General features: G+C 34.4%; 1 protein-coding gene across 1 annotated transcript in view; it reads left to right on the top strand.

Annotated features, from left to right (window-relative positions):
* LOC149077152 (BAR/IMD domain-containing adapter protein 2-like) overlaps window positions 1–18,821 on the top strand; it is a 145,115-nt gene that overhangs the window by 101,802 nt on the left and 24,492 nt on the right. Inside the window, exons 9-12 of the mRNA XM_089244877.1 lie at window positions 12,960–13,070; window positions 14,097–14,367; window positions 14,471–14,657; window positions 17,835–17,903. Of these exons, the coding sequence (XP_089101003.1) occupies window positions 12,960–13,070; window positions 14,097–14,367; window positions 14,471–14,657; window positions 17,835–17,903 (638 nt within the window). The remainder of the gene's footprint in view (window positions 1–12,959; window positions 13,071–14,096; window positions 14,368–14,470; window positions 14,658–17,834; window positions 17,904–18,821) is intronic.

Genomic DNA, 18,821 nt, shown 5'->3' with positions numbered 1-18,821 from the left:
AAAATTACTTCTATAATTCTTCCGGTTTTGATTATAGAAAAAAAAACCTCTAATTTTTTTTTCTTCACAAAAATTAGAAAATTTTAGGGGGTCGGTGATGAAGTGAACGTCAAATGCATGTATGCCGATCTATGTTTTTTTTTTCTTTGAACATTGTATGTATGAACATGGGAAGGATCGAACTTATTTCAATGATAGATATTTTCCCTTCTAAATAGATGCACGAGGAGTTGTTCATAAAGTACAGACCATAATTGTTCGTGCGTTGAACCAATAAGGCTGAGGACGTGTGCCTTAGTACACATATTTATGCAATCCTCATCCGCATACTGAAAATTTTATCTGGCTGTAGAAGCTGCCAGTCTCCGGCAGACAGCCAATATGTGAGGAACTGCAAGTAAGCGCCGTCGCATTTTCATTTTTGACAAAAAGGCAGGAAAAACTTGAACAACGCTACTGCATTAAATTTTGCGTGAAGCTTGGTAATTCTCAAGTGGAAACAAATCCCAATATTTAATAGACCTTCGGAGATGAAGAAATGGGCACTAAAACGATAAAGAAGTGGAACAACAGCTTCAAAGGTAGCCAGAAATGAGATCGGTATTCACCAAGAGAGGGTTCTGGTGATGCAGGATCATCGCATCACGATCTTGCAGACCAGGCGAACATCAGCACTGGACCTGCCCATTCTATTTCGACTCATGATTTGGGCTTCAGGGGATCCAATCCCAAAATCATACCGACCGTCCTTTTTGACTCCGGTGACTTGGTTAGTCACGAGTACGGCACACCCATCACCACTGAGTGATAGCAAGAGTTTGTGTCGCAAATAGCAGATCCATCACGATTAGTGCAGTAGAGTTTTTCAAGTTTGTCGAAAACAAAGCTGAGACTTACTCGAGGTTCACTTACACTTCCTCAGTCCTCAGCGGTCTGCCGGTGAATGGCAACATTATGCAGGCAAAAAAAAAAAAAAATTCAGGCATGAGCAGTAGGATTGTCTACAAACGTGCATATAACCACGTCGTTCTATCTTTATTGGTTCACGCACGAAAAATGATGGACAGATACTTTTGAAAAACTTCGTACCTTAGTATAATTTAAGCATTTCAGTATCAACTGATATGTAGAGTTACCCAGCCTACAGTTTTTGAATTTGTAAATCTAATAAATCCATCCTCTAATGATAATTACTCTCATTCTCTTCTCCTCACGAAATCTACACTTCACTTCGTTTTCGTAATATTTGCAGCAGTCAAATATGGCTCTAATATCAGCGATATGTGCTTTTGTTTTTTTCCAAAAATGAATTTTTTTTTCATCATATTTTTTTCATCATATCATATTAGCGTCTAAAATCATTGTTTACAGAAAAGGGTGATATCACCCCTTGAGGTTGTTATAAAGAATCCCATCGTATGGTCCGCAGTGTCGTAAAATATTCGAAAAATGTGAAGAAATGGGAGATGCTGTTTGTCCCATTTTAACAGAAAAAAATCGCTTTTTTTCCATTCCCATCTATACCTATGTATATCTTTATAAAATATTTTTTTCACAAATTAACTTTCAAATTAACTATTTCCACTCCAACTTCTCAGAAGAAAACGCTGCAGAACATATTCGCAGTGGCATACAATTTGCACTAAGAAACTCAGATGTTTTTTAACCCCAACGTCCAATGATTATACACAGAAATTTACAGTGAAAAAAATCATTTTCAAATTTAAATCACCATTTCCAAACAAAACATTCAATAACAAACAAAACAAAACGAAATTGAATTCCTGCTTCCTTTGCAAAAAAAAAAAAAAAAAAAAAAAAAAAGAAGCTGTTACATTCGTCAATAGCATACTCTAACATTTTTTGACTATAAATAGCAAAAATGCTCAACAATAGTTATACAAAGATTTTTCAGAAACATCTCCATATTTTTAGAATATTTCGAAAATATACAAAAAGTATTCAAAAATTCCGCCAAAAATCGTTCAATCGTCCATCTTTGACAAAGAAAAAAAAAACATATATATAGTAGAGATATAGATGCACTTTCTCACCTTCAATATTTATATTTTTCTTGTCATTCCGGGAACCGATTTCCCCTTTTATATTTTCACTTTTCCGTGGTAAAGAGATGGGATATGATTTTGACAGGAAGAAAAAAAAAGAAGAGAGGAGATGGGGATGCAACGTTGAGAAGAAGGTAGATTGCAACTGGCAGCAGCTTGAAGTAGTTCTTCATATGGTGATCGAAAAAATAAGAATAAATAAAAATGGCGAAGAGGGGAACTTATCCTCCGAATGCATTGCGTCAAACAAAATGCATCCAACTTTATCTCAAGCTCACACCCAATACACTCAACTATACTCGCACTTTAAAATACTCTTTTTTTCCCGATTTTTTTGTTGCTGACATGCTGGTCGTTTCACACTATATATGCTATACAAAAATAAAAATATATAAAATATTTGATGTCGGGAAGAGAGAGAGAGAGATGCAAACGGTGTCCTTTCAGTTCATATTTCAACTTGCAAATGACGCAGATTTCTTCTCTTCAAAAGCTATCCATCATATTCGGTTTTGACAGCGAAGTGGCAGATATCTGCCTTGTCGAAATATGTTTTTTTTTTTGCTCTTCACCATCCAAAAAAAGCGCATGTAGTGTGAAGTGCTTACTTTCCGATACTTTGGTCGTTTCAACCTCTTTTTTCTGGTTATACGAAATTTTGATGCTGAATATGCGAGAAGAAAAATAAATAAAATGAAATCACACACACACACACACACAAAACAGAAAATAATGTATTACTACAGGAATAAATAATAATTTTTGTAATGTTTCTGTCAAAAGGATAACTGACGTATTGAGATTTTCAGAAGTTTTCTTCGAAAAGCGGGTTTTCATTTTGAAATATTTTGAATAGATATTTATTTTTCATTTTATATACATATTGAATAAAGCTGAGATTTGCTCGGGAACTCCATATAATTTGCTCGTATTTTATGTCGTTTTATGTAAGTGTGTATGAGTGTAGATAAATACTGAATTTTAATGCAGAAATTTTAGTAATTGGATAATTTTTTGGTATTAAGTTTTTATTGAATTATATACAGTAATTTTATTTTAAATTCAATGAACAATAAATGAGGATTATTTATACTAGTTCCGAAATTATCACCAGCGCATATATATATATTAATACCACAGTACTGATATAATGCCCACTATGGAGCATAAAGTGATCGAATACAGTGATACCTCGGCTAAAGAAGATGATTAGTTCCGGAATCAAGTTCGTTAGTCGAAACGCGATTTCCCATAGATCTCTAAAGAATATCCTGAAATTCGTTCAAGGTACTGAACAAAATTCAAAGGTAAGTTTTTTTTTAAATACGCAGGGGATGTTATAAAAAGGATAAAAACTGACCGTAGACTAAAATCAACAGCTTCAAAATTGGATAAATGAAAAGTTACAGTAGTATGAGAGCCTGAAGGTCTTTTATTTTACACTATGTATACAGCTAACACCAGCTTTAGTAGATAGTTGGTATTGGCACAACTCAGTTGAGTTCGTAGGTGTCCTCATCCATTTGTGATTTCGTCACCTCATTTATGTGTTTTATACATGCAGATGGAAAAGATAAGTTCCTAGAATGCCCAGACCAAAGCTTTATTTCAGACTGTTAAGTTTGAGGTTGATAGCCTCGCACTGAAAGAACGCAGGCTCTGAAAACAGTCTCCTTCCCTTTTTTATGCATTTTCTTTCAGCTGAATCTTACATTTTCATGAAATGGTTCAAAAAATTTCAGAAAGAGAAGTGAAATTACATTTAGAAAGAGATTCTGAAGTGAACATCAATTAATTGGGCTCCAGTGATGGTAATTCTGATGGTGATTGGTGCTAAAGTTTAGTTCACGACGAAGCTGTTTTATGTCAGCGCTTGTACTCATACTAATGAAAATCTTTGTTTGCCGTATCCGTATTTGTTAGCCGAAGCAGAAAAATCACGATAAAAGAAATCTTCGTCAACCGAAAAATTCGTAAGTCAGAGTGTTCGTTAACCGAGGTATCACTGTATCCATTCGTACAAAAAGATAATGACTTTTATGGTTTATGTACAAAATGTGACACGTTTAATTCATTGTTTTTAAGCGAAACTTCGATATTTCGAAGTGGTTGCGAATATTGTTTTTAGAGTATTGATCGAAGATTGGAATGACAGAATTTCGATTATTGGAAGATATATCAAACGTGAGAATAAATTTACATCGAGGTAGCGAAAGTTTCAGTTGATTGAGTCAAGTTCAACTGCATGTCATAGGATTCCCTTGGTGAGAAGAAAAGAATATCCGGTCAGTTTTGACCACATAGTGCATTTTTCAATCAGTATGATTTGCATTTACTCGAAATTATTCCTGACATCAAATCAGGAAATGAAATAGCTAGAAGATCAAGTTAAAATAAGGTATTAAAATATAAAAAATAGGGTATTTAAAAAAATTACAGCTTAAAATATTAAAATTAAATTTCGAAAATTTAAAATAAAACGTAAAAATCCGAAACATATTTTGAAAATTTGATACAAAAATTTAAAAACCGAAATCTATTCAAAATTTCTTCCAATCACATATTGCGAAAACGTGTTTGAGCAGTGTTATCCGAAAATATAATTTTGGAGAGCAATTTACTCCTCTCTAAAATTTTAGAGGGTATTCTCAGAAAAAGAAGGGTAATTTTTTTTATCAGTAAAAAAATTACCAAAAATTTGAAAGAAAATTACACTCTTCAAACGAAATTTGGGAGAGTGAAATTAAATTTTGATGTGTGAATCACGAATCTAGATGCGACATCGTGTTTGATATTGAAAGAAATTAAAGTTCTACGCCTGTATGTTTGTTTCATTGCACATAAATTGATACTGTAAAAAAAGGAGCTATACAGGCGCGATCTATATGCAGCTAATTATAAGTATTAATATACTAATTATTTGAATAAATTTGTTACATAAGCATAACTTCACCTTTAAGGAATAAGTGTAGTTCTTCCATGCATTTTTTTCAAAATAAATTTATTTTGAAAATCATATTTAAATATTTTTAATGGGGTAAATTCTTGCGTTAGTGTGAATAGAGCATAGCCGTTTGTGAAATGCAATTCTGATAAATCCATGCACGATATTTTTGTTTGAAAATTTATTCTCGAATTTTCTGACATGGAAATTTTGAAACGAGATCAGCAACTTTAAGATAATTTTTGAAATTTCATCAAATCTCAAGATTCACGAAGGGTTATGAAATTTGCGAACTTGATTTGCTTTAACACAAATCGTTCATGAAATGAAAATTTTGCATTCATTCTAATTGTACAAACGGGCATTGGTATACAGACATTAACCAATATAACGAGCTCTGACTTGACGAATTTTTCTTGCAAATCTCTGTGTATATATTTGTGTTAATCTCATGCTCGAGATAAAAACGATATTCCTGGATTTGTCGAATAAAAATGTTAATCTTCGAATTTGTCAAATTGGAACTTCACTGTATTCACATCTACATTTACCATTCTTAAATAATCAGACATTTTCATCAATTAATATTGTGAATATTTTATCTTCATTATGAAATATCTCATCTATCAACGACTATCAGATATCATGGAATTCAAATATCCAATTAATGATTAATTAACTGTAACTATTTTATGACAGGAACATCTGTAATGACATTCTCAATAAGATTCGTGGTGCTCAAGACATTAATCACAAAGAATGCAACATACAGTTATGAACACGATAAAAATGACGAAATTGCTCAAGATAGGATTATCCATTGAATTTCAATGAGGCACTTTCATTGGAAACATCTGACAAGTTGCCAAATTACTCTCGATTTGGACTAATTATTATACTGCTCAACTCCTATACAATCATATCAACTCAACACGAAGATCGGAACGAATGAACGGATGAAATGGGATTGTCGTCGCGCCCTCTAGTGCTAAGTTATTAGAACTCCTTTTTAAGCAAAGTTTGAGGTCAGTGTTTCAAATATGGATGTTTTTGTAACTAAAAATCAACAATTTTATCATAAATTTTAACATACCATCAAATCCCAAGAGTCATGATACATTTGATACGTTTTTAAATTCACTTTCTTCACTAATTTAATTCAGTTTAATACATAATTTGTATTTTTGATCATGCTCTGTCTCGCATCGATATCATTCATATATCATTCATCGATTTAGGTGATCACATCATCTACATTTATCATTTATGTACGATCATTTTCATTCATTCGAAGTAGCACATATTTCAATTCCATTGAGAAATATATGACCAAATAACGAAGGCTGATAATTAATCAGATAGAATATTGTTCGAATCTCTCAAATCCATGATTAATAAACTGGAAATATTTCATAATAGTGATGATATATTCTCAATAAGAATGAATAACCACAATTTATGCAACATAGATTGATAGGCACAATGAAGGTGACGAAATTCCTTACGATAGAATTATCCGACGGATGAGTGAAGCCATTCATCAAGAATCATGGACCCTCGAATCTTTCATTGAATCTCAATATGACACTTTCATTGCAAAATATCTAATAAATAACCAAATTATTCTCGATTGGAATTGCTTATCGTACTGCTCAACTCATGTAGAGAATCGTATTATTCAACACGAAGATCTTTCCGAATGAAATGAACAGCTGAGAAACACCATTGTTGAAACGCCCTCTAGTGGCGAACCATTAGAACTTTTTTTTTTTCCTTTAAATTTTAGGGGGGGGGTCTTTTAGTGCTGACGAAACCGATTGCAAGAGAGCATATTATACATATATCTCTCGAGCTCGCTCCATTGTTTCCATTCCGATTGAATGCTCGCTCTCGTCGCAGCGACAATAGCATTTACAGCTCTCGGTTTTCAATTAAACGAAACGATGCGTTATCTGTTTTGTTCGGAGGTGTCGGGGGTAAAGGAATGGGGTTCGAATCTCGCTGACAACGACAGATATTTCAGGGTGAAGGTGGGGAAAAGTTCCACTATTAAGGGGCATTCATCGTTTGGTATTGGGAATAGGAATGGCAGTAAGGTAAGGGGAGTAAGCTTCTCTCCGAGGGGGTTTTATACCCATTCTCACGAGGTCTCTCCCATGTACCCACTTATTCTGGGGTACCCTCTTCCCATTTCCACCAGTGCGACAATTTCTATCGCCTGTCAGTGACGTTAATAGGCGTATTGTGTAGAGACGGTGGGGGGAATGGAGAAATGGTTTTGGGACTGTCTTCTTGTATTGTCGAATATATCAGGCTTCCATTTGCCACCACCATCGCACATAACGTTTAAAACGTGTTCAATGCAACGACGGCTAGAGGGATGGATGGATGGGATGCTCGTTCAGCAAACTCAATGGCCTCTTTTGCTATTGAGTTCCCAACTCAACGCTCTAAAATGAGTTTTAAAAAAAATTACCGAGGAGTATTTCGATTATAAAATAGAAAAAAATTTCTATAAGATGCAAAATTTTAAGGTATTCGACTATGTTTTACACGTCATTTTGAAAGAAAATATAGATTTTTTTTGCTATTATTTTCATTTTTTTTTGATGAAAGCTTTATTTCTTGTGATTCTAAAACATGCCTTGGTTTGTTTGTATGACATTTAGAACTGAAGTTACGCCCACTTTAGCGTTACGTTGTTGCTTCAAGTGATCTGTTAATAAAAATTTTAAAGGCGTTTATTTATCTTACGAGAGAAATGCTGTCTTTTTTTATATTTTACGCAGCTTTTTTTTGAAATGGTGAAAAAATTAAAATGAAATTACATGAATTTCGCTTAAAATTTGTCTTAAAAATGATTTTCCGTTATATAATGGAAAATGACATTGGCACAATCAAAATTAATTATTGTTTTTACCATTTTAAACCACTTGTTATCAAAAAAATTTGAAAATTCACTCCAGTACCATTTTATAGAAGAATGCTAAGAGAGATAGTCGGATATAACGTAAGCTGCATTGCACCAATACTGCAAAATATTCATCGTTGCCCAGTGGCTATTCAAATGTATACAGGGAAATCTATATATATAACGATACTCTGAGGTTCAAGAAAAAAATATTTTCGTAGGGGGATTATCGTTATGCATGTATCGAGAGGCAACGTTGTAATCACGTGCTTCCGATTTATGATGTTGACATTTTTCCTAAATCTGCGTTGTTAGTAAAATCAGAAAATTCGAAAAAACCACTTATTCACCGCGGAAGACTGTAATTGAATGGTTGATTAATGAACTTTATTTAGTTGCATCGTCCCTGTGAAGAGGTTTATGGTATTGCACTTATGTGTCTTACGCAGAAAGTGTCAATACAAACAACTTCAATACTTTCGGTGATCATGTGAGGGAAATCACTGATGTCATAAGACACCCTTGGAAGAAAGAAAACAAGTGACGAAGCTATAATTGAAAGAGGAATTGATATCGTTGCAGTGATTTCAAGATCACTTAAAAATATCGCTATAGAGAGATTTATCGTAGTAGAGGATATTGTTGTGTCGGGAGGAGTTTAGCATTAGATGTAGACAAACAAGATTTGAAAAAATATCGATCTAGACTGATTTATCGTTATATCGAGTTGTAGCGAGGTTCCACTGTTTTTCCAAACGATTATGATTTTTTCAACAAGAGATATTATCGGTCAACTCATGTATTTGAGTTAGTGTTTCAACTGGAATTTTTGTCAAGAAAAAGTTGAATTTTTTACCTGTCAAAAAAGACTTAATTAAAAAGTAAATGTTGTTTGCTTATATGTAGAAAATAATTGTATTTTAGGGAGGAGGGGGGGGGTCTTACTACCTTTTTTAACATGGTGAAACACACTATATGCTCTAATTAAAAATCATATATCATTAAAAATAGTATTTAATCATTGATTTATTTCAAATTTTTTACAAATGTTCTTGATTTTATGTGCTGTCTTATACTAGTAAAAATTTTTACATATCTTAGGCAAACTTAACGTTTCTTAAATTTTCAAAACAAATTCATTAAAAATAGCTTGTATGCATAAAACAGCTTATGTGGATAAAATACCATGATATCAGTATAGATGGATAAAAATTGATTCAAAATAAAGAAAACTATTCAATTCATGGAATGAAGCGAAAGTTTGAAATTTCATTCAATCAATATTATTTGAAATTGAATTTTAAATTGAAAAGTTTTTGAAATTTCAAATTTAAATTATGCTGTCCTTTCCAAACTTTTCACCGATTTTTGAACTCGGATATCTTAGCGACTATGGCACTTAGAAACTTAGAATTTTCTTTGTTGGCCTCAAGAAAGAAATTAATCCATTAAGCCGGTTGGTAACAAAATTTGTCATTCTAGATTTTATGTTTTTTCTTTTCTAATAAATAGTGGAAGTGGTTCCACTCATTATTTTTTGTTTTAAAAAAAATCAAAGTCGTCGTTAATGGGTTAAGAGTTAGAGAACAGGGGACCACATAAAAATTTGGATTTCTTATTTTGTGACGCACTGTGTTTTCACTCTTAAAAATGATAGAGTTTATTTTTGAACGAATTCTGAGCATTTTTTTTAATTTCGAATCGTACTTCTTCGACGGACAGATGATGAAATAAAGGCCACATTAGCACTTACAGGACACCCCGTATACTACAAATGTTACCGCGATTTATTCGGATCCTGAACGATCTTCTCCTCTTTTCAAAGTCTATATCGCTTCTATTCAATACACCTATCATTTGCATAAACCATAGCTTCATCGTCGAAATCCATAAAAATTTAATAGCCAAGAAAAATAAAACAAAAATATCGAAACTGCGTAATGACATGGGCAATGTTCGTTCTTACATGGTTGGTCTTTCTTCCTGTTGGGAACTGTCCCGGAAGACGTTTCGTACCGTCTTTATCCGGATTCATAACCCTTCATCGGTCCGCTAATAGGGTAATAATCATTTTTTTCTCCTGATAAATGGTCAAAAGATGGTTTCTTTCGGGAACTAAAGGAATATTATCATTATTACCTTTGGCATTATTTTTTTGTCTGGAAGCTGTTCAAGATCCTGCGGTGCTTACATTTTTATGGACGTTTATGGATCCTGTCTGATAGAGAATGAGAGTTTTCTTTTGGTTTGCATTCAACATGGATATTTTTGTTTCAGAATTATCGTGCATTCAGTGTGAAATACAAGTAGAATCTAAATTTCCTGATGTGGATTTTATACCGCAGAGTATTATCAGTCTTCTTTCTCAGAGATTTGGATAGACAAAATTTTTTTATTAGTTTCGTTTCAAAAAATAGTTTTTGAACGATTTATAGATGACGTGAACATGAGAGCAGAAGAATCCTCCGACGATGATGTCACTCCCCGCTATACATACGGAGGTTTTAATAGCTGGCTGATGCGAAGATATATTTAGGAAAGAGAGAAAATTCAACTGCCCCTGCGGGGAATCGAACCCGCTTTTTTTCACTTTCCGGGTGAATGCCCTAGACAACCAGACTACTTCGAGTGGTTTATCACCCAGCTGTTAAAAAAATTCGTATGGATAGCGTAGCGTGACATCACCCTCGGACAAGTCAACATCTCGCCATCTGGTGGCAGTGTCAATAATTGTGTACTTTGTCCTGAATTAGGCCCCGTTCAGTGCACACGAGCTCCAAAAGGAATATCGAGATATTCGTTGCCTTTGTAGTCTGGTGGTCTAGGTTAGTGCCGTACCTAACCATTCCTGTGCCCTGTGGAAGAATTTCCATTTAGGCCCATTCTTGGGCCTCCTCCAAGTGCGCCCTGTGTAGGTGCACTTGTTGCACCTGCCTAGTAACGGCACTGGTCTAGGCCATTCACCCGGAAAGAGAAAAGACGTGGGTTCGATTCCCCGAAAAGGCAGTTGAATTCCTCTCTTTCCTAAATGTATCTTCACATCAGCCAGATGTTAAAAACTTTCGTATAGAAGAATCCTCACATTCTTTTTTTACAAATGTATGCCACCTGGCAGTCCAGTGGCTAGGGAGCTAACTTCTGACTGTGCAGGTTTGGGTTCGAATCCAGGATCGGGCATGGATGTTTACTAATACTAACAGATTATCTGGACAGGTCGTAACGATTTCTTTGGAATACGTGCTTATAACGATATTATTATTATATTAGAATATGGACGAGGTACATGTATGGTTTAGTAGTATTATTATTATATTAAAAACATGGCATGAGCCCCTTTCATCCCTTAATACAGTGAAGCCTTCCCTAACGGACACTTCTCTGATCCCAGGTCCAGTAGAATAGGGCTTTTATGTATTTCATTCCCCGTCAGCGGACAGTAAAATCAGGTAAACTGTGAATAAACTTAGATATCTTTTCCCCAAAAAAAACAATTTCAATTTCTGGTCATAAACCAAAAATTTATCATATTCAACTAATATTGTTTAATCTAAGCTCGTGTTGGTGCACATGATAAATCGTCAATTAATTATTTAATTGACTGAGCATAACTGTACTCCAGGGCGGCGAAAAGTAATGTTGGTTTTGATTGTTGATAACACGTCTGAAGAGAGCCAACGTTACGAGACTCATAATGTTGTTATGAATGATTTTCTCTTCTTAACACTTCTTTTAATTTAATTTGATTTTTATTGCAAAAAATGCGTAGCGCACGTATCATATTATAGGGTAATAATGCTTAGTTGGTTTAATGAAGAGAAGTTATCAATTTTTCCATATTTATGTATTCCGTATATATATGTATTCAGCCTTTCCAACTTTATTTGGGAGTTATGCATGATCGCCGGTAAAAAGTGATAAATATAGTGAAATTTAATTTTTCAAACTTTCTTTATATCGAGACTATTGGTGACTATTCGTAACCACCAGTGTATCAGTTTTACACACAGTAACAAAAATATTTTGTCATTAAAATATATAGGAACCAATTGCGACCGAAGCCAGTCGCACTGTATAAATGTGAAAATCACATAAACGAGATTCCACTGTCTATCGTACCTCTCTATTAGTGGATACTCCCCGTTAGCGGACAAAATTTTTTGGTCCCGTGGGTGTCCGTTATCGAAAGGATCTATCAGTAAAACCTCTCATTAGCGGACATCGGTGAATTTACATTTCAATCTTATGTTGCGATGTTATCGTAAGTGTGATCAATATTTTTGTAATATAATGACAATCTCTTTGTAAATTTTTAAATATACTATGGCTATCTCTCTTTAAAACTTTTTAATTTCCGAAAATGTTGACTTCATATAAAATTTGTATGAAAATTAATTTTTTTAAAAATTTAAAAAACGTTGCGAAAATGCAACTTGCAATTAAAATGGGTTAAGAAGACGGGTTGCTGCGACCAATAAGGGACTTAACGTGTCCCTACAGCCCAAAAACAAACGGTGTCAAGTCCAGTGAATGGGGGGGGGGAGCCATTTAATTTTTATAGTAATGTCTGATTATGTCCACTAAATGCGCTGGTAGGATGAGCTATATTGGAGACGTGATATATGTGCCCCATCTTACAGCGCAATAAGGACGAGACCATTTTGATAGACGGACTTTTCATTTTCTCTGTATCACAGTTGACGCCTGCAGCTGAGAACGGGTTTGGACGAATCACCGAGTAAGTTCAAGTAATAAGCAATATCTCAATCGCCTGATGCTCACAAGACTTGATATTACTTATCCCTCGACTTGAAATATCTTATATGTATAGACACAAGTTCTCTACCCTAGAAGATTTTTTTACGCGGTTGTCTGAACAATCCTACGAATGAACAAAGTTGGTAACCTCAACTGAAAAGCATATCTCTCCAAACTTTGAAACGCCATCATTGAGAATCAGGGTGACTATATGTGAATAAAATGAGCATTGCTTACGAAATTATGGAATAACCTACGTATTTGAATAATTTTATTTTTTTAGGGCCAGGCAGTGTTGCAGCATAACTTGGAACAATGGCTAGAAATTGTTAAAACGAGGGAACGTCTTCCCGAGTCCATCGAACAAATGTTCCGAAGTGAGAACTCATCAAAAGTACGGTTCATTATTTTCATTCACCATTTTGTTCCCATTATGTATATAAGATTCACATTGTGTCGAGAGCTTTGATTCACTTTAGATTCAAAAAAAATTCTGTATTCAAAATTCACATATTTGAATACATCGACCATCGCAGACACCTTCAACTTGTTATTCACGATCACCCAAAAATTTTTCCATGCCTTTTTCCGCTTTCACACTTGCTAGTAAATGCTCGATATTCCACGAGTAATAAATAGTATCAATATATTCATATTCAAAGATTAGCAATATGATAGTCTGAACTAGAGCATATGCCAGACTTGCCATATCGGTGCTCTTCGAATAACTGTGGTCAAAGACGGTGCTCGTGACGTGAAAAAGGCCCCCGAGGTAATCGTGCGATTTTGCTTTCTTATTTACAATAGAAACATTCTATGGTCATATAAGTAGTAGAGTCTGAAATACAGTCGGGCACGGATATAACGAATTCCTCAATTTAGCAATTTTTTTGAAATTCTGATAAAAACAAAGGTTAAACCCCCTAATTAACGAATAAATACCCTCGATATGACGAATTTTTTTTTACGTCACCCAAAACAACATTCCGAAGATTTGACTTTTCAGAATTTGGCCTTCAGCTCTTCTTTAGAGACAAATGAAAAAAGGGGGAAAGTAGGAATCTGGTCCTTTTTGAATAAAGGAGGTGATAAAGCCATTTAGAGTGTGCATAGGAAGGTGTCAGTGGCCAATTGTTGTAAATCAATACCGTAAAACTTTCCGCATGTTTGGGTTTCAGTTAAGACAATGTTACTTCAAGTTTATGCTCTATCTTAACAAGCAAAGAATGGCAGGTCCTCTGAAAAGAAAACATTTTCGGTTAACCTACATTAGCTTTAAAAATTTGCCGTTTCGAGTGTGTTTATGCTCCTGAACAATTTTACTCCGATTTAACGAATAAAATAGTCGATTTATTCTGATTCGTTACATCAGAGGTTCGACTGTAACATATTCGATATTAAATTGCATTTTTGTTTCCAGGCGGGGACGGAATATGCGAGTTCCTCGATCTTGATGAGTTCCCCTTGTACATACAGTATACTCCAGGACAGGTTTCAAAGACAAGGATCCAGTTGCTGCACTTCTCCCACGTTGGGCATGAGAAAGACCCAGAGTATCGACGCCAGTTACCTTGACCTAAGAGATTACGTCGAAGGACCTTATCATCCCAGACCTCTTTCGAGGGCCAAGTCCGATTTCAATCTGACGACCTCTTCGTCGAATACTAGTTTGACGACCTCCAGCGATTACGGTAAGGTCCAAAAATACATTTCCAAATTATTTTCGATACTTCGTGTTTAGTCCGGTACGGATATTCGCTGAATAATGATATCATGTTCCTGTTTTATATTCAGCGACCACGATGAGGCAAAAGTCCATTATTCCCGATTCAGAAGAAAAACACAGCGTAAGAGTCCGAGCTGTTTACTCGTATCTTTCGAACGGTGAACATCAGCTCAGTTTCCACGAGGGTGACATCATCGTCTTAATAGGAGACAGGAATAAAGGATGGCAGTACGGTGAAAACATGCGCAATCACAGGTATCCAGTACTATTTTTCAATTTCTGTTATGGTTATCTTGAGTATACGAGGGCCGTTTGATATGTAAGGTGAAAAATACGGTGTTTACCTTTTTATTCTTCAACATATTCTCCTTCAAGCTCCACAAACATTTTTCAAGGATGTTGAAATTTTTTTATCCCCAAAAAGTTAAGTTTTTTATAACTCTTCAATAATGAGTTTTTAGCTGCAATGGTCTCTTCCATCGAATTTATATTACTCGACTGAGTATGACGTTATAGAGGTCTTCACCTTGGCAGTGTTGAGAACGTTGTCCGCAACATCACTCGTCGGAAGATCATGTGACTCGGTGAAAACACACAATTTCCCCGTTATATTCCTATGGCATAAATAAGAGTTTAAACAATAAATGAAAAAAATAATTTCTGCATCGATGAGATAATTTCAGCATTAATGAAAGATAATTCCAGAATAAAGGAGAAAGATAATTCCAAGATTATTGAAAGGGATAATTCCAAGATTATTGAAAGGGATAATTCCAGTATTAGTGAAAGAGATAATTCCAAGATTAATGAAAGGGATATTTCCAGCATTAATGAAAGATAATTCCAGCATTAATGAAATATAATTCCAGCATTAATGAAATATAATTCCAGCATTAATGAAATATAATTCCAGCATTAATGAAATATAATTCCAGCATTAATGAAATATAATTCCAGCATTAATGAAATATAATTCCAGCATTAATGAAATATAATTCAAGAATTAATTAAAGATAACTCCAAAATTAATGAAAGATAATTTTAAAATTGAGGAAAGAGATAATTCCAAGATATTAATGAAAGGGATAATTCCAAGATATTAATGAAAGGGATAATTCCAGCCTTAACGAAAGATTATTCGAGAATTAACGAAAGCGATAATTTCAGAATTGATGAAAGTGATAATTCTAGCATTAATGAAAGAAAATTCCAGCATTGAATAAACATAATTTGGAATTAATGAAAGAAAATTCCAGCATTGAATAAAGATAATTTGGAATTAATGAAAGAAAATTCCAGCATTGAATAAAGATAATTTGGAATTAATGAAAGAAAATTCCAGCATTGAATAAAGATAATTTGGAATTAATGAAAGATAATTCGGAATTAATCAAAGCTTATTCCAGAATTAATCAAAGCTTATTCCAGAATTAATCAAAGCTTATTCCAGAATTAATCAAAGCTTGTTCCAGAATTAATGAAAGAAAATTCCAAAATTCAAAATTAATGAAAGAAAATTCCAAAATTCAAAATTAATGAAAGAAAATTCCAAAATTCAAAATTAATGAAAGAAAATTCCAAAATTCAAAATTAATGAAAGAAAATTCCAAAATTCAAAATTAATGAAAGAAAATTCCAAAATTCAAAATTAATGAAAGAAAATTCCAAAATTAATGAAGAAAAATTCTTGAATTGATGGAAGACATTTTTCAGCATTAACGAAAGAAATTATTCCAGTATTAATGAAATGAATAATTTATTCTTTTTTTTAATCTTTAGATGAGCTCTCCATCGGTTTTTTAATTTTTAAAACGTAATATTTAGAGACCGAACTGTACATTTGTATGGGGAAATTGCCAGACGTGAACTTTATTTTCACCGATTCACGTGATTTCCATGCATTCGATGTCGTGGCCGTCGCGGTGGCTGGATGCTCCCTCCAGTAATATAAGCTTGACAGTCTCGTCATTTGATAAGGAAATTTTCCACAAAGCGAAACTTTCAATATTACAGGCAGGAGAAAGTCACGTGGTGTCAAATCCGCGGAATTTAGTGGATGAGAGATTTGTGCACAAAGCTTAATTCCTGAAGATAGACGGTTTTTTCTCAGCCCAATATATCAAGGAAACATATTTTCTGGATTTTATGCCGAGGTAAACTTGGAAAGAAAAGTCATCTGGTTTCCGCTGGGACTCGAATGCAAGGGGGCCTGGGTTCGAGTCCCGGTGGGGACCAGATGATGACTACTTTTCGAGTCGACCTCGGCGTAAAATCTAAAAAAAGAACTAAACAGTTTTCTGGATAAGTCAGTTTAATCAGTTAATCAGTTTAATAATTCCTGAAATTCGAATTTCAAAATAGTGTATCTGTATGATGGGCATTGGCTTGATGAGATAGGGCTGTTTTTAAACATCAATCTCAGCCAGTTCATCGGCAGCTGTATTTTCAAATGCCCGGAAAAATGTAATAATGTTCTCAAATTCCCTTGGCCAAATTTGAGGCCCTTCCGGAAGTTTTCTATATGGACAATGCCTTAAGAATTCCAGAAAAATGTGTCGTTTTAGTAGACAAACAGCCTTTGCCTTTTTCGTGCCGTTTTACCACTGTCCATCTACTGCTTTGATTGTTGCGTTAACTTTGGTGCATAGTGGTGAATTCGTGTTTCACCCACAGCTAAAACTCGACGCCCAAAGTCTCTAAGGTTATGAGGCAAAATTGACAAATTTTCTTTTGAAATGCCTTTGCCGTTCGCTTTTCATCAATCATGATCAGTACCGATACCCATCTTGGACAAAGTTTTTTCATTTTTAATTTCTCATAGAGAATATTGTAAATCTGTTCTATTGGGATTCCCACAACATCAGTTATCTCAAGCAACTTCGATCTGCGATCTTCCATGACGATACAAACTTTTTCAATGATTCCAATGTCATGCGTCAGGGTCATGGCCTGAATCAGACATCTAGGGCGCCCATCTTTGGTTGACGTGCGGCCCCCGTTTAAATCCATTGGTCCAAAAATAAATCGTCTATAATGATGGTGCATAGTCCCAATGAACTTATTGGAATTCAGTTTTGATATGGACTACTTGCAACTATTTTAAAGATTTTTTTTTTTCACTTCACGCGACACTTATATTTATACATTTACAGAATAACTGCTACGATCCGAACTTGGAATGACGCCAAAAAATAAACCACAAAGCTATTTGTAGTCTAAATTGTCGTGACAGGTATTGAAGAGTGATAGGATACTTGCAGTATTTTGACAGTGATTTTGTGCAGCTATCTCATAGAGATTTACTTTAATTATCAAACGACCTACGTATTAAAGAGAGCCAACTGGAACCAAAAATGTAAGAACAACAACTCTCGGTTAAAATCAACACAGAAGTTGATTTTATACTTCTTTTGTATTTTTTTTCTGTTCTAGGGTAGGGTGGTTTCCAATTGCGTATACTGAATCAATACTTGATGATTCAGAACTAGACGAACAAGGGAAGTAAGTATAGTTTTTGCAAGTTATTATGAAATATTTTATGACCTTAAAGTAATGGAAACGTGAATTTTATAAAAAGTGTTAACATTATCTTTATCCGATTGCCAATACATCAAACTAAGTCTCCGAGGCAATTTGCAATTATGAAAAATGTTGCCTAACATTATCTTAGAAAGTTTTTCATATATATGTATATATATATATAAATAGATAGATAGATTAATTATAACATACATTTTATAATAATAGATCTTGCGGTTTCGCCACTGACAAAATGGCACTATCACGGACTAATCTGTGGATGATATAATGATCGCAATTTTTATTCAAGATTTCTTATTTTATATATGTATATATGAAATATCGTTGTTTGTTATTTTCTCACAAAATTAATAAATTTCCGGATACACCCATTCCCCCAGGAAAGCTTTGGTATCTCTCTGAGATGGGAAGCGGGGTGTGTCCGGTCCTTCAAAGTGCAATGTTTCGCCACTGACGTAGAATGTCTGACTGAGGATCTCACTTCGATGCGAAATTTCTGTTCCTATTTACGTATGCTTTATTAATCGGAAGTGTCGGACACGACACTTCCTCGCACCAAACATGAAACACAGTTGTCCCTCGCCTTCATCAATTTTTTTTTTTCATTATGGAGACTTCTGCTCGTACGGTGCCGCCCTTCCTCCCATTCTAAGGAGAGAACAAGGATTCATTTATATAGGATGCGCCCGCACCTTCAATAAGTCCAAGTCCAGTCAGTAAGTCCCATTATATTTCACGGTGAGAGCGTTGTTACACGTAGACCGAAACCTAAATATGGGTTTCGAAATGGGTTGCACATATCCATTAACAATTCACTTGTTATAACCAATTTTGAATACCAATTTTTTATTAAGAAATATTCACTCAGCACTTCCAAAT

The sequence above is a fragment of the Pholcus phalangioides genome, unplaced genomic scaffold (genome assembly GCF_987345545.1).
Source record: "Pholcus phalangioides strain wild (caught in Gottingen) unplaced genomic scaffold, Ppha-v1.0 ptg000015l_1, whole genome shotgun sequence".
Taxonomy (NCBI): domain Eukaryota; kingdom Metazoa; phylum Arthropoda; class Arachnida; order Araneae; family Pholcidae; genus Pholcus; species Pholcus phalangioides.
The sequence above is the reverse complement of the archived record's forward strand: the minus strand, read 5'-3'. Positions and strand labels throughout refer to the sequence as shown.